At 36.3% G+C, this 17,184-nt stretch overlaps 1 protein-coding gene across 2 annotated transcripts in view; it reads left to right on the top strand.

Annotated features, from left to right (window-relative positions):
* Positions 1-17,184, top strand: part of LOC150094045 (uncharacterized) — a 1,005,660-nt gene that overhangs the window by 672,403 nt on the left and 316,073 nt on the right. For both annotated transcript variants that reach the window (XM_090412663.1, XM_090412664.1), the window contains exon 25: positions 4,472-4,573. In XM_090412663.1, the coding sequence (XP_090268789.1) occupies positions 4,472-4,573 (102 nt within the window). The remainder of the gene's footprint in view (positions 1-4,471; positions 4,574-17,184) is intronic.

Genomic DNA, 17,184 nt, shown 5'->3' on the forward strand with positions numbered 1-17,184 from the left:
ATCAGCATTCATTTCAGTAACTAGCAACCTGACCAAATCTGAATTGGCAGTTGTGAAATCTTTAAAAGCAAATCAGGACATCGTAATCACCAGAGCTAATAAATGGAGTGCTACGGTTATTTTAAGCTGAACAACTTGCTTAGAGAAATATAATCAATCAGTCTCAGACAACAGCACCTATCAACTTGTGAAATATAACCTAACTAATTGGATTAAAAAGAAAATAGAAGTACTTAAATCAGTCACATCCTGGCCTTCAGATATGGTTACAAACTACTTCCAAACTAAGTTTGTTCTCCGAGAATTTATGGATTGTCTAAGATTCATAAGAAGAATGTACCATTTAACTGATAGTTGAAAGTATTGACAGTCCTAATTATCATCTAGCCAAGATACTAGCTTCAACATTCAAGGAGTTGGTAGGTCATTCCATCCCTCCTGTACAAAAAACACACATACTTTGTAAACAAAATTAAGGTAATCACACTTGATAAAAGTGCTTTATTAGTCAGTGTTGACATCTCTGCCCTTTTCGCAAATGTCCCAATCCATGACACAATTCTTCTTCTACATGACAGATTCCCACCTGATATAACAGTGCTCTTTTTTGCCCATGTTGCTAATTTTTATATGGAAACTACTTTGATGTTTTTGTTATCTGGTGCCATAGCTGCCAGACATTAGACACTTAGGTGCTAATCAAACAAACAACACAAATGCATACCAGTCACAATTGAAAGTCAGAGCACACTTCTATTTCTAGATACATTTTTTACATGTCTTTCTGGCAATCTTTCCTTCATTGTTTACTGTAAGCTTACAATACCGGCCAATATATATAAACTCTTACCAACACAAAAACTAGGTGTCATTAACACTCGAAAAAACAAGGTTTTAAAGATTTGCTCCAATGAACAAATGCTTATGCATGAATTAATACCTATCAGCAGTACCTTCCTAAAAAATGACTGCAGCAAAAATACTATCAACAAAATTCTTCACAAGACTCCACTTAATAATAAAAAATAAACTAGATTACAATAGAACTGTAGCCATTTCATAAATTAAATGGATATCAGATAAAATAAACAGAATACTACAAAAATACAATCTTAATGCCACCTTTAAACTTCCTGCAAGTTTAAAGAACATATTGGACTTCTCTAAGGATCCACTGGCCCATCCTGGACTAGTCCATATTCAGTGCATTTGTAATTTGCTTATATAGGTGAAATATGGTAAATCTGGTCTTTCTGATCCTGCCCTGAATTCTGTACGTAGAATTGACTGGAGAGGCACCTGTTCATCACATCACACCAAAATGTGTTATGAGAGCAAATTTAAAGATGCCTGTGAAATTCTTATCAACCACCCTAATGTTAACAATAATGGTCATCTAAAAATCCCAAGAATATGGATGCCACATATTCTATCCACATAACCTTTTGCTATAAGAGTTAATTATAAATCATAATTAAGAATGTAGTAATCTAGGATCTTAGCCTTCATATAATACACTTAGGTAAAATTATTGATTAGATTACCAATATTGCTGTATTAAAAGTAATAATATGAGTTTGTTCTCGGACGATGTAATAAATAGGATTAGCTTTGATGTAGTTTTTTTTCCACTAGAGGCCAGGCCAGTAGAATAATAGTTGATTAAATCATTGTCACTCTGGCATCCTGTTTGAAATGTAAATATAGCTTGTCTTTGAGTGAGTGTATGTCTATATGTATGTGTATGTCTATACTCCAGATGATGACCTTAATATGTAGGTCAAAACATCAGGAAATTAAAATAATTATTCCCAACATGGTTGTAGTCTCCATTATTGACTGAAATGAATGAGTAATCATCATCAGTGCATCAGCATAATCAAAAAGGTGAAGCTAGAACAAAGAATGTTAGCTCTCTTCACAGAACTCAGCCACATGCCTGATGCCATCTTGTGGGTGGTTACAAAAAAAAATAAGATTACAATTCAAGTCAAAATTAATTATACATTAAATCATATTATATGATATATATGTGTATGTGTGTAGAAAGTTTTTTATCTTGGATTTATTATACATTAAAGATTCTAAGAAATTATATAATTGGTTTTAATCCTTTTCCCAAGGAAGCAAAACAATGTTCTGCATGTGAAATACACCCTCTGTCCAAAAAGAAACCAAACTTTTGATAGAAAATAAAACACAGGCCAATTATAATTATTCAAATCATTTATTTAATCAATATACTCTCCCTCAGCTTCGATACAACGTTTGGCACGGTCAATTAATTCGTTAAATGAGTTTTTTCTATCAGTTTTTGGGATACTGTTGAGGGTCGTGGTTACTGCCACTTAAACATCGTCAATGGTGTCATATTGCTTTCCTTTAATCAGCAAATGAAGTCGGGGGAAGAGAAAGAAGTCACAGGGTGCTAAATCAGGTGAATATGGTAAGTGATCCGATACACAAACTTGGATTTTGCTCAAAAACTATCTCACAATGTTCGAACGATGAGATTATAAATGTTTCAGTTTATGTACTTATTTCGTAATTATTTTGTAATTGGCTATGCCACCATAATATTCTCTATATGCTTTATTTTCTATTGTTAATTAATCTTCTCTACTCTATTCTTACTTTTATTAGTTTATCTCTACTGCCTTTTTAACTCTTTATCCTTTTATACTTTATACTTTATAAAGTATAAAAGGATATAATCTTTATACTTTAACTTCCTATTCTTTATTAACTTTACTCTACTTTTATTATTTTTTCTTTTATTATTTTTCCTGTATCGGGAGAACTCTGGAAATTTATTTAGATTAATCGACTGCACCACCAGTGCTTTCCTTGTGGTAAAAGATATAATAATAATTCCAGTAGAGTTCACTCTGAAATTATCCTAAAGCCCTTCTTAACATTAAACAGTTGTGGCTAACATTAAATTTCTTCACTCACAGATCTAACACCACTAACAGAACCCAGCTCTACATGAGCTGGGTTCTGTTAGTGGTGCTGTGTTTATCAGTAGAGAGAGAGGTCTGTGGATTAACATGCAGTGAAGGGATTATGAGAACTGTTTATCTGTAATAGGACTTCACAAGGTTGGAATGCAACCACCTGTTATTTTCACCATGTTGAAAACACTCGGGATCAGTAAATTTGTGTACCGCACTATTAAGAGTTCCAAACATCATTATAATGATTAATAAATATTTATTTTATTTGTGTGGGGTTCCCCCTGTTCCTCGACTGCCCCTTAGGACTGGTTGAATCCTCCTAATGAGGGATTTTGCCTGCTTGCAGGATGAAACTCCCCAGATAAACTGGGGGGAAAACCCTGCTGTCCATGCCCAAGACCGGCTAACTTGGCTATGGCTGAGATAGATCCTTAAGCTTTTCACGTTATCGACGGGAATTGAACCTAGTTTACTCCTTCCCCAGGCATATGGTTGTGAAGCGCATAGCCACTAGGCTAACTGTGTGGACATTAATAATTATTGACCTTTATAATGATTTATCTGACTGCCAAAGAACAGGTTGACTATACGTTAGGATGCAACAGTTTGTGAGGGCTGTGAAGGCACACCTCCACTATAATCCTGTGAGAATGCAGAAAGTGATGTCACAAGAGATGAATGTTTTGCAGAGAACAATGTGACGTTTACTAACTGATATCACCCTGGAATGAGAGCCTACCATCATTCTACTAGAACACTTCCTAATACCTATGCAGTATAGGGTGATAAAATCAAAGGCACTTCTCCAGCGATATGCAAACAACGGACACAGAGATATCCTCTTCGTAGATGAGCAGTTTTCACCATTGAAGAGTCATTTAACTGCCAAAATGATTGGGTACTTGCCACAGATGGTCGCACAGCATGAGTCATAGCACCCAGGATTCAGAGAGATCATCACCCCGCATCAGTGATGGTTTGGTGGAGAGTGATGTGGTATCTAAGTTGTGGGAAAGGGTTCAGAATCTTCACCAAAGTGTATCAATACAGTGTGCTGGACCTGTAGTATAGTCTCTGAACAATACCTTGTTTTACAGTAGGCAGTGTAACTTTCAGCTGGACTCAGCCCCTGCACACAAGTCGAGAACCACACACAACAGTGGTTGGAGGCATTGGACTTCAAATTGTGGTCGGAGCTTGAGAGTGTAGCCCGCAAGAAATGACACCCCAACAACACCAGCCTGAAGGTGGATTTGGAGCAAGCAGTGACAGGTTTCTGTTGGATGTTGTGCATGCTGGCATCAATATGTGGCCTCATCGACATCAGGCATTCATGAAGGCAAAATAGGGACATTTCACACATTGAGCACTGCTACATGCACATTATACATGTGGTTTGTATGTGTTGAAAGTTGTAAATATTTATGACTATACTATTAATCCATTTTAATAAGTCATTTAGTAAGCCATCAGTATCTTCATACAATTGAACATTGATTTATGCTCTTTTATAGCAATGCATATGAAATGAGACTTAATCGGCTACGTGAAACCAAACGATTAGCAGAGGAAGAAAGCAGTTATTGGCATTCAATCTGTAAAACCCAAATGGCAAAGTAAGTTACTTTTAGATTATTGTGTGTGTGTGTGTGTGTGTGAGAGAGAGAGAGAGAGAGAGATTGAGTATATAAGACACTTTTGACATTCATTGTCAAAATTGTTACTTGATTTCTTTATTAATACAACTACATCTCACTTTAGTTTCAAGGATCTTCATCAACTAAAAAGTGCTTACAAAAAAAAAGGTTGTGCATACAAAAAAAATTGCTTTCATTCTTAGTTACCACTACTCTTATTACTAGAATACTTTATCAGGAGATAATTGTGCACTCATTAGTACATGCTGATTGTTGAGTACCATATACATGGCTAGGCTACTGCTTTATTCATATAAGTAGAAGGAAATTGAAACTAGGATTCATGCTGTGGCCTTTCTTGGAGCGGCTAAATTCTGTAGGTTGAGAAATTTTTCCTTCCTTACTCAAATAGCAGTGATTAAATATTTCAGATCTTTTCCATTGTAATTATGTGCTGTTTTTATAGCATCAGATATTCTGAAGTGCCATTATCAATGTATAGTTGGATATTTCATAGTTTTGTGTTTTGGCTTGGCTGACCAAATGCAGAGATTGGACTACTTTCATGAATGTGTCTAAGATTGTGTTTTCTATTTGTGTACTATTGTTGCTAGAATTTTGGAAGTGAATCCTGCAAATGGACATTTTCTTCTTTGGGTGACAACAGTTTTATGATTTGTTTTGTTTTCCAATGGTTAAATGTTTCAGTTTGTTGTTGAGAGACATGGTGTTCTATCTGTTAAGTAGTAAGCCATAATGTATAATATGCAAAGATTATTTATAATTTTGCTCTTTAGAATATCGAAAAATATTTTAGCTATTTACTCATGTTTAGTGATAATGGGAAATTAACCCCCCCCCCCAACACACACACACACACCAATACTAACTTTTTATATAGAATGAAAAAGGCTGGTATTGGTGTGGGAAGAAACTAGTTAAATACATTTATATGGAATGAAAGAAAGAAATGAACCAAAACACCAAATTATTAGGTTTATAAAATGGTATTTAAACCAATCTTAACCTTGTGATCTTGGGAGCTTGTTGAGAAATAAAAAAACTAAGACTGGAGACCACAGATATGAAAATTCTGAAACAAATTAAGGGAATGAACAGATGACATCATTAGCAGAATCTTATTAAACATTTTACTTGTTAAACATTCTTGTTCATTCCTATTTTATTAGGAATGAATTTGCATTATTAACATTCAAAAATATTTGAGGATAAATAACATCCAACACTCAAAGCCATGTTTGATCTTTCACCATAAAGTGATCAGAAAAATTTTGCTGAAACTGGATACCAAAAAATCTCCCAGCCCTGATAGCATCCCTCCAATTGTTCTAAAGGTTTGTACCCCAGAGCTGACTCCCACTTTATGTTGCCTCTTTCCACTTTCTTATTCTACTGGTATCTATCCTGCAGTCTTGAAAGTAGCCTACATGCAACCTATTCCTAAGAAGGGTGATAAATCCTTACCTTCAAACTATAGTCCAATTTCTCTCACCTCAGTTCTTTTTAAAATAATGTAAAGAACCATTAATGGCCAACTCCTATAGTACCTTGAAGACTCTCATCTAATAAATGATTGATGGTATGGATTCTGTCGCTGTCAATCAACTGGGAATCGACTAACCTACGTCACCCATCTCTGAGCAAACAGCTTGGAAAGGTTTGGCAAATCACAAGTGGTTGCTCTTGATATCTCCAAGGATTTTGACTGAGTTCGGCACAAAGACCTATTAAGAAAACTCCCATCATTTAATCTGCCCCCTGACTTCTGCAATTGGGAAGCCAGCTTTCTGACCTGATGTTCACTTCGAGTGATGGTAGATGACTCCTTATCTTCTATCTATACAACTAATGCTGGGATCCCACAAGGCTCTGTGTTCTCTTGCCCTCTCTCTTCCTTTTATACTGACTGCCAGTCTGGTAGACAGTTTTGCTGATGACAGTACCTTACACTCCTCCTTTTCATTTAATAAACCCTGCAAAGTCCAAATTACCACAACCTCTAGAAATTTAACCTCTACTGCCTTAAATTCTAATCTTAAAGCATTCATCAATGGGGTTTGGATAACATTATCAATTTCAATGCCATCAAAACACAGTTTTGCATTATTTCCCACAAAAAAAAAAATCCTGAGTAAGACAGGGATGCCCTCTGTCTCCAACACTTTTCAATATTTACATTAATGAAATATTAATACAGTGGAACACCTTAAACAATCAAGGTATAGAAATTTTCCAGAATAACAAAATAAATACGCTATTATTTGCAGATGATGAGGTAATAATATTAGATAAGGGAGACAATTTACAAAGAGCAATATATAATTTAAACATTATAGTAGAACAGTTTGGAATGAAAATTTCCAAAATGCTAAAACAATGGCATTTTGTGGACAAACTCCAGTTAGAAGCAAAATAGTTATTAATAATAAAATACTAGAACAGATAAATACTTTCAGCTATCGTGGATGTGAAATAACATATGAAGGAGAAAAAGACATAAAATTAAAAACACTTCAAAATTTTTACAGATTATAGGCCTGATAAATAGAACACTCAACCCAAATATAGTACAAAAAGAAACACCCTTGAAAATATACAATACTTCAGCAGTGCCCACATTATTATATGGCAGTGAAATTTGGACAATAAACAAACAAGATAAACAAAGAATAAAAACAAGTAAAATGAGATTTATGAGAACTGCAAAATACACATTATTAGATTAAAAAACGAACGAAGACATTTTAAAAGAACTAAAAACAAAATCAATAGAAGAAAAACTAAACAATTATAAACAAAAATGGATTGAACATGTAAACCGAATGGCCAACACCCAACATCCTAATCAAATACTAAAATATAAGCCAATTGGAAAGAGAAGGCAGGGTAGACCTCAAAAAAGGATGTTGGATGGATAATGAGACCAGAACAGACCATTATAGTCTATACCCATATTTAGTGTTATGATGATGAATCCTGTTCTTCCAATCTTACCCTTGATAATACTCAAATCTCTATTCAAGATGAGAGTCACCTTCTTGGAATAACTCTAATCTCTCATCACAATTATTGCCTCCTCTGCATCCAAAAAATTTGACATTCTATTTCACTCCAGGCATTTCTTTAACTCTGAACAGCTCTCATCCCTATACAAATCATAAATTTGCCTGACCATTGAATGCTGCTATTGTATCTGGTGTGGTATTCCTAAGAGCTTCATGAAAATACTGGATTCTATACAGAAAATAGCAATTAGATTGATTGACAGCTCCTCTCTCTCTCTCTCTCACGAACTCCACTGACTTTCTCACAGGCATTCATTCTTAGTCAGCCTGCATCTTCTATAAATTCTATAGCTACTGTTCATTAGAATTGACATCAATATTTCCCCCACCATTTTGCAAATCCATCCAAATGCATGCATCAGCTAACCACCACCACCCTCTCACACTTCAACTCCAAACCCGCAGATCAAATTTCTCCTCTTTTTCTTTGTTTGTGCCTTCCACTGTTGCCCTTTGGAATAATCTTCCCACCATGTGTTTCCCAAGGAATAGAACCCAAAGCTTTTCAAATCAAATGTGAATAAGTTCTTTATTACCCTTCCGCACTACCAATATACTATAGATTGATGAATTTCTTGTAGATGGGCTCTCCATTAAAAAAATCAAAAAAAATCACTTAAACAGAATGGATAGCCAACAGTTGTTTGTTGTCAGGATGTCAGGAAAAAAGAATAAACGCTAGGTGCATTGATTCAGTTAGAAATACCTCAGTGGACTGAATGATAAGATTTGACATATGAGACTAATTTAGAGGGAATTGTTGATAGGAAAATAATTGTAATAATGTAAACTTTATACCTCAGTGGACTGAATGATAAGATTTGACATATAAGAGACTAATTTAGAGGGAATTGTTGATAGGAAAATAATTGTAATAATGTAAACTTTATCATGTGGTGCTATCATAGCATCCTTACATATCAAGAATTCGATAATGATGAAGAAACTCAAAGAATGAAAAGCTGTTCTTTTCCAATTTTGTTGTGAATTTTTGACAAGAAGATATTTACTTAACAAAAATTCTACTTACTTTGTTCTTACAAGTTAAAATAATTATGCAGCTCTCTCATTTTCTTAGAAGCAGTATGAAAGGATGCTTTTGATATGTAGTTGAACCATGTATGAAACATATGTATTTACATAAATCACAAACACATTTCCTATGTTTTAATCATCTCCTATATTGCATATTTTGGAAAAAAATTAACATTTTTTACTGATTATGTTGAATTCTTGAGAGTTCCAATATAGAGCATAATTCTAAGATTTAAAAAAATTTATACTTTTTTATTATTATTTATATGGGTACTCCATGGAGTCAAAAGATTAACATTGTTTTCTGATTATGTTGAATTCTTGAGAGTTCCAATATAGTTCATAATTCTAAGATTTAAAAAAATGTATACTTTTTATTATTATTTATATGGGTACTCCATGGAGTCAAAAGATTCATTGCAAGAGACGCAATCTGTCCATTAACACAATACCTGTTTACATTTCATTAAACCTATTCACTTTTGGGGTGCTCACAATCACCTCTGACAAATCATTCTGCTCATTCACTATTTTCCAAGTAAAGAACCTAGACCATACACCCTTACTAACCACACCCTTAGACAACTTTCATGTGTGACCCCTTCTTCTCTCCCTACTCCTCGTGTGGCGAAACATTTCTTTTGTGTCAATCTTATAGAATCCCTTTAGTAAATTATAAATTTCTATCATATTTCATCTTCTCTGCCTGTCAGCCAAACCCACACACCTTCAGTCTATCCTCATAGGGAGCATTCCACAGACCTGTCACCAGCTTGATCACTTGTCCATGAATACTGACCAATACTGACTGATTCCCCAAGAAATGCAGGTGACTAAATCTGTGCACAGTAGTCAATATGGCTGAACCATAGTCTTATAAAGAACTTCTCACTATCAAAAAGCAACGATAGGGAGGATATTACCCTATCGTTGCTTATCAGTGTGTTCTACAATATCTAAGTAATCCTCTGAGCTATTTTGCCAACTCTTGCAATATGTCCTCAATTTCACCACTCTATCCACCAACATCCCCAAATCCCTAGCCTCATCAGTTTCTTGTAAACTAGTACCGTCAATATGACAAGGTCTATAATCTTTTCATCCTGAAGAACAGCATTACCTTACATTTTACAACATTAAATTGACAACCATTGTCTTTGCCACACTGCCAGTTTATTTAAATCATCCTACAAGATATCTATATCACCTTTATCATCTGTTGTCCTCCCTAGTTTTGCATCATCGGCAAACAACTGAATATCCCCCTTCAAACATTTCTGATTATATCATTAATGTACAAATTAAAGAGTAGTGGTCCTAGTACAGAGCCCTGGGGCACTACGCTAGTCACCCTCATTCATCTTCATTCCAATCCACCATACACTACCCCCTGATGTCTATCATCACCCCAACCCCCTATCCATGCCATCAGCCTCATATTCATACCCATATTCTCCAACTTATGTAATGGTTTTCCATGCAATATTCTGTATCCATTTCCTTTATCATGTTCTGCTATCATCTTATTATAAAACGTGAATAAATTACTGAAGCAGGAACTACCTTTTACAAAACCGTGCTGCTTCCTATAGAGCAGGGGTCTTCAACGCACGGCCCGTGGAGTTCTTTGCCATGGCCCACCGGCCATTTTGAAAAAAATGACTATTTAACATTAAAACGCGATTAAATAAAAAATAATTTCAATGAAGCCCGTAGGCCACTAAGCTATACTGCGGTATTTAGAATTGTAAGTTGCTTTCCAGATTCACAAGGAATGCTGTGCATTTGATACTTTACATAAAATCCTATAAAAATAAATATTAAATACACATGCTTCTTCAGCCATCTACCAGCGCCAAGCGGTACTTAAGTACTAGTACTAACATCGCAGGTAGATGGCTGAAGCAGTAGTTCGTTTGAGTGCGCTGTGTAGTGCCTTCCAGATACATCTCGAAGTTTCTCGATACTTCGTTATTTTCATATAAATTCAAGAGGATCTCATTCACAGTCAATCAGTTGTGAATAGTGTGATATTTGTGTATAAGCACGCACAGGTTCGTTATGTCAGCCATAGCCTATTGTGGTTTTAAATTGCCAGACTTTTTTCATTAGTATGAGACATATTCAGTGGATAATAACTGTTACACTGCCATTTTGGATCATTTTTTGGGTTCACTTTACATCACTATGTCGTCTATGAGTAAAAAGCGTAAATCAAGTGATTCTTGTCAGGTTTTTAATAAAAAATGGACCAATTTGTACTTTTTTGTTCCGATCGACGATAAGCCAGTGTGTTTAATTTGTCATGAGTCAGTGTCAGTATCAAGGAATACAATATAAATCGATACTACGAGACAAAGCATGCATCCAATTTGTGTGTAGAGGCTTAAATGCCGTGAGGACATCATATTGGAGGCTTAATGGATTGTATACAACGCTCAGAAAGGATTAAAACAGAATTTAATACTTCCTATATATTTTGTCTCAGTAAATGAGACATCTTCAGGGATTACAGAAAAACTAATGTAACATGAAAAACAAATAACACGCAATACTAAGCCCAACCACGTGGGTGACACTAAAGTCCTATCTAGGTGTTGTGCATGCTAGAAATTAGTATTAATAAATAATATTATTAAACAACTGTTTTTGATAGTTACATAAGATAAGAATCTCCCGAACTTTTGGGAGAGAGAAACAATCGTTCTGATTCATATTTGGTCGATGTGAAAGAGCTTCACAACTTTCTTTGAAAAGGCTTTCATATTTAAACCTGCATCTATGGAGAAGACGAGCTTTATCCCACTGGATATTATGCTTAGTGTCAATACTATGTTGTGCCAGACCAGACTTTTGAGGTTTCATGTATTCGATATAATATTGATGTTCTTTAATTCTTTTTTCTACAGAACGGCCTGTTTGTCCTTCACACAGTATCTGATAAACGCCAGCTAATGATAGAGGTGCCAGTTTGTCTTTTGTAGATGGCAACAGATGAGAAATTTTGTTGATCGGAAAATATGTGGGAATGAGGTGTTACTTCTTCAAATTCTACCAATTGGTTCCAAGATGCCAGAAATATAAGCGATTGGAACCCTGCGGTCTATTGAAGAATCCTGAGGTGTTGGAACATAGGAGTCCATTAAATTCCATTAACTTTTTAATAGTGAGAAGTTCTTGTTGTAAGCTTGAGGGAGAGGAGCACACCTGATGTGCTCTATTAATTAAGGACTTGATAACACCAATTTTTTGAGAGGTGTAATGAGCAGACTTTTGATAGATGTGTCTGCCAGTGAAGGTAGGTTTTTGATAAACGGTTGACAAATTATCGGAGGCTGTGCATGTTAGGCTGGTGTCCAAGAATGGTAAACCACCAGCCTTTTCTTTTTTCATGATGAACTGAATGTGTGGGTGAAGGCTATTAATCTATTGTAGGAAAGTGGTAAGTTCATTTTCAGAATGAGGCCAAATAGCAAAGACATCATCAACATAATGAAACCAATTAGAGAGTGATGAATGGATGAGAACAAGGAATCTAGATGGTTCAAAAAATAGTTTGCCAAAGTTTTTTCTTCAGGGGGAAACATTCAACCCCCCCCCCCTTCCATAGTGGATACCTGAAACTGCAGATAGTACTGAACCCTATATATGTGTATGCTACGTTTTTTTCTATACATACATACCTATGATAATGTTTAATTTATAAATTAGCCACAGTAAGAGATTAATAACAATGATAATATTAAATAGAACAATTATAACAATTTACTGTAATAAAAATTATGCGAATGGAATCTTAGCAACCTCACAGTACAGCATGGAGATACTGAACCAAGGGATGATTAATGTCCTGGGTATATATTGCGAGATTTCATCATGCTACGCAGAGCAGTACACAATTTAAAAACTTATGAATTGTATATTCCTGTAATTTTCCATTTAATAGTTTTGGACCAGGGTTGACCACGGGTAACTGGACCCTGTGGAAGGGGATGAGTGGGGCTACTGTATTCTTTCTCTTACTTGCTACATAATGAAAAAACTCTTTTGGATTTACTTTAGTCTGCTTAACTAATTTTCTCTCGAAATATGCTTTACCTTCCTTACTATACTAGTTATCCTTCTTGATTGTGCTTTATATTGCTACTCATTTAATTATGCTACTAAGTTTGTCTTCCTGATACTGCCTTGCTCAAACAATCTCTGACCACTTCCCATGCACTAATGACATTCAGTTAATGTTGCTTCTTATGCCACATCACTGTTCCAAGTTGCCTCCTAAGTTTGTCATAATCACCGGTTTTGAAGTTCTTCATGAACCATTTCTTGACTGAAATTTCCACATGTTGAGCAACCTCCCCGGACAAGACTACATGGTCACTTTCCCTAATCGGAGGTATAATTGCTACTAGATCTTCTGATTCTGTTGCCATTGCTTGGCCTGAACTCATTGTGCTAACGAGTGCAGGAAGATGTGGATGACATGCGTCAGAAGATGCATGTCATCCACATCTTCTGGACCCCCAGGTCCATAGCAGCTGCCAACAATATATTTTGTTCTGTTGACCTCTATCTTACACAAGACAGCCTCAAGTGAACCATTTCCCTCAGAGTTGCAATCTTCCTTAACTTCTGTTTTTGTTGGTTGAAGTTCTTCAGTTATCATTAATAATACCCCTCCTCTTGCTCTATTTCCTATAATAAATTTAGTTTAATTCTTTATCCAAGTGTAAGCAAACAAAGTTTGCACCTGAAAATATCTTCAGGACTGATGTAAGTTGGTGCAACACCAGGCAATTCCAAGCAAATGTGGACCAAGCTCTCATCACTCCTTGTCTTAGTCCCATAATGCAAAGCACATCTCCTTGCGGACATATATACTGCTGTGCATTAAGGGAAGGGCCACTACCCAGACCAGTTTCGACCTTTATTGAGTCAGTGGAAGGCAGAAGCAATAGGAGAGGTCTTATTTACCTATACGAGTTGCCAACAGGTGTACCACCTTATTATTGAATTACTCTGGATTTAGAGAAAGATGTTGGAAGTTTATTTTGCTCTGTCTCCTCTGAATATACAGTATCCTTTACATTCCATCCTTGTACCTACATTCTTTGTCAACCAAGTCTTGCTTATTCCAATTATTTTTGGTCAATTCGAACTGACCAGTGCCAAATATTCCTCTTTGGTCATTCTTGTATATGTATTTCAACATTCCTTGGGACCACAATTACCCTTGTAGAATAGCATTACTTGCCCATTCAGATTCAGAACCTGGGAAACTGCACTGAGCTCTTCACAATGTTTCCTGCACTCATACTCGTCTATCCCGGAACTTTGTGGCCATTTCTACACAGTCATATCTGCACTCACACTCATTTGTCTCATGGGCTGCTAGACACTTGCTTGATTGCTTCCACCTTTCCCCCTAATATTTGTAGTTTTTCCTGGTTTTGCACTTCCAAACTCTCACTGAACAACACTTTCTCCAAGCATTTAACTCCAAAACCATTTAAGTGCATGATGATTGGATTTTAACAGTATAGATGCAAACACAGATTGATAAGAAAATAACTATTTATTAACTTAAATGCTAATATTTCGCTGGTATTATATCCAGCATCTTCAGAGCACACAAAGTTTGTTACAGTAGCAAGACAATCGCAATCTGGTGTAACAGTGGACTAGTATGAGTAATTGTAGTGTGCAACACAAAGACTAAAGTACTAATTAGTTGCCATCTAAGTTTAAAAAAAAAAAAAATATTAATTTTGTCTTATGATGACTGTCTCCCAAATCTTTGGTAGATTTATACAGCCATGCTTGTTGAGGTTTGGAGTATGTTTCAAGGCATCTGTTGATTCCAGGAACAACCTCTCTGACTTGTAGAAGCTTCTGTGCATTACTTTTGTTTGTTTCCAATTGATCCTGTGTGCAGGGGTATCCAAAGCATGGTCTGCCAGACCCGACTTGCCATAGCAAATGTGCCGGATATATTTTTTGTGTTCACTGAGGTGGATGTCCACAGTTCTTCCTGTCTGTTCATAGTAGGCTTGATGACATGAACAGGGCACTTCATAGACTCCTGGATGTGATGAAGGAGAGAATATGTCTTTAGGTGAGCAGATGTCGGTTTCCAATTTCACATAAGGGTTAAATTCAGTGCATAGTTGGTGTTTGTTAAGCACCCTAGATATCTTTTCAGATGTGCTTTTAATGTATGCGATGGTGATAGTTTTGTTGTAGTCTTCTGTGGAAGATAGTGGGAGAGGATTTTTGGGGAGCATTTAGTATTTTATCTATCTTATGGGTATTATAGCCATTGGTCAGGAAGGTGTGGTGCCGGTGATAAAGTTTAGCAGTGAGAACAATGTCATTGGAACAAATTGCTCTAGCTCTATGGGTTAGTGTTTTTAAGATACCATATTGTTGAGAAGGGTGATGGTGTGATTGTTTGTGTAAATATCTCCCTGTATGTGTGGGTTGTCTATAAACCAAGAATGATAAGGAACCTTCTGGAAGACGTGTGATAAGCATGTCCAGGAAGGGCAGACAGTCATTGGCTTCTAGTTCCATTGTAAAGTTGATTTTAGGGTGCTGGCTATTTAGATGCACTGAAAATGTATTCAATGTGTCTGGGCCATGTGGTCAAATAGCAAACACATCATCAGCATAGCGTAGCCGGACACTAGGTTTTAGAGTGGCTATGTTGATAGCTAGCTTTTCCAGATGTTCTATGTAGAAGTTGGCTAGGGGGAGGGAGGAGAAAGGGGGGGATCCCATAGCTGTCCCATCTAATTGTATATTTTCCCTTTCCATGTAAAATAACTTGCCTGTACTGTGAATTTAAATAGCTGAAATATATCAGGGAGAAATTGTGAATTTAGTAAGTCTTGTTTCAGTAAATGGTACATTCGTGAATAATGTGGTGATATCAAAACATTAAATCTGAACTTTTTAAAGTGTGGTTTTCTAAAATACTTTTTAGGTGAGTAGAATTTTTAACAAAAGAGGGAGAATTGTTTGTGCAAATGGCTAGTAGTTTGGCTGAATGTTTAGCAAGTTTATATGTGGGATTGTTTATACTATTTACAATAGGGCATAAAGGTGTACCTTGTTTGTGAATTTTTGGAGCTTCATATATCCTGTGTATTTTAACATGGAGGGGTTTGAGTTTCTTCACTGTTTCTTTTGGCCAGAAAGTGACTTTGTTCAATAACTTGCACACCTTATTCTTTTGTGAGTTGGTGGGATCTCGATCTATAATTTGATATGTTGACTGGTCTTGGAGAAGTTTTTTTTATGTTGGGCCCATATACGAGAGGTTGGCTGGTCAACCTATAGTACTTTAGTACCATATATGGGTAGTGGGATGGGAAAGGAGGATCTTGTTATCATTCAATTTGAAAGCCTGTATATTGTATTTCTTGGGAAATACCTCAGGGGGAAGACTGTTCTGTGGGTTTCAAGGTGTACTTTGAAGGGATGTTGGGGGGGGAGTGGCTGTACGTGTTCCAATGGGTTTAGTACAGAGTGGGGGAATTATTAATGTTGTTTCAGATGAGCATTTTCCATGAAAATATTTGTAGAATATACAAGTTGCAGAGACTAAACGTCTATGTGAAAGTTGGGGGAGTGAGTCTGTAAGAGATAGATCATTTATCAGTCTAATTGTTCTTCTCTGTATTGAGCCAAACATTTTGAGGGAGCTTTTAGGAGCCCCCACTCCAAATGTGAGAACAGTATTCGATAGCTGGGCAGATTTGCAATTTGTATAAGGTTAACAGCTGTTTTGAAGTGAAGTAATGTCTTGAGCGAGAGAGAAAGCCTAGTTTTTTGGAAGCTTGAGGCTGCAATGGTTGATGTGTTTATGCCAGGAGAGGCCTGATGTCATGATAATTCTGAGAAGAGAAATTTCATCTTATCTGGGGATTTGAGTGTTATTAAAAAATAATACTGGGGGAAAATGGTTCTTTTTTGTGGCAAATAAGACAGAACTGGGTTTTACTAGCATTGAAGTTGATGAGGTTATCTGAGCCCCATCGGAGGATTTTTGGAGGTCTGCGTTAAGGGAAGTTGTGGTTGATGTTCTGTGGGTTGAAGTGAGTTGTGTAGGGTAAGTAAGGTTTATCAAATGAAAGGAAGGAGTGCAATGTGTTGTCATCTGCAAATCTATGTATTGGGTTGGAGGTCAACTGAAGTAGGTCATTAATGTATAGAAGGAAGAAGGTCGGTGTGAGAACTGAACCATGTAGGACCCCAGCATTAGTTGGATAGTGGGAGGATAGGGAGCCATCTACCATTACACATAGTGTGCGTCCAAACAGGAAGCTGGCAATCCATCTGCAGAAGTCCCGAGACAGTCCAAATGATGGAAGTTTGCTTAGTAAGCCTTTGTTCCAGACCCGGTCAAAGGCTTTAGAGATATTGAGTGCAACTGCTTGGGATTCGTCAAATTTTTCCATGGTATAT

This window comes from Typopeltis vanoorti, chromosome 23, assembly GCF_054136105.1.
Source record: "Typopeltis vanoorti isolate ZY-2024b chromosome 23, IOZ_Tvanoo_1.0, whole genome shotgun sequence".
Lineage (NCBI taxonomy): Eukaryota > Metazoa > Arthropoda > Arachnida > Uropygi > Thelyphonidae > Typopeltis > Typopeltis vanoorti.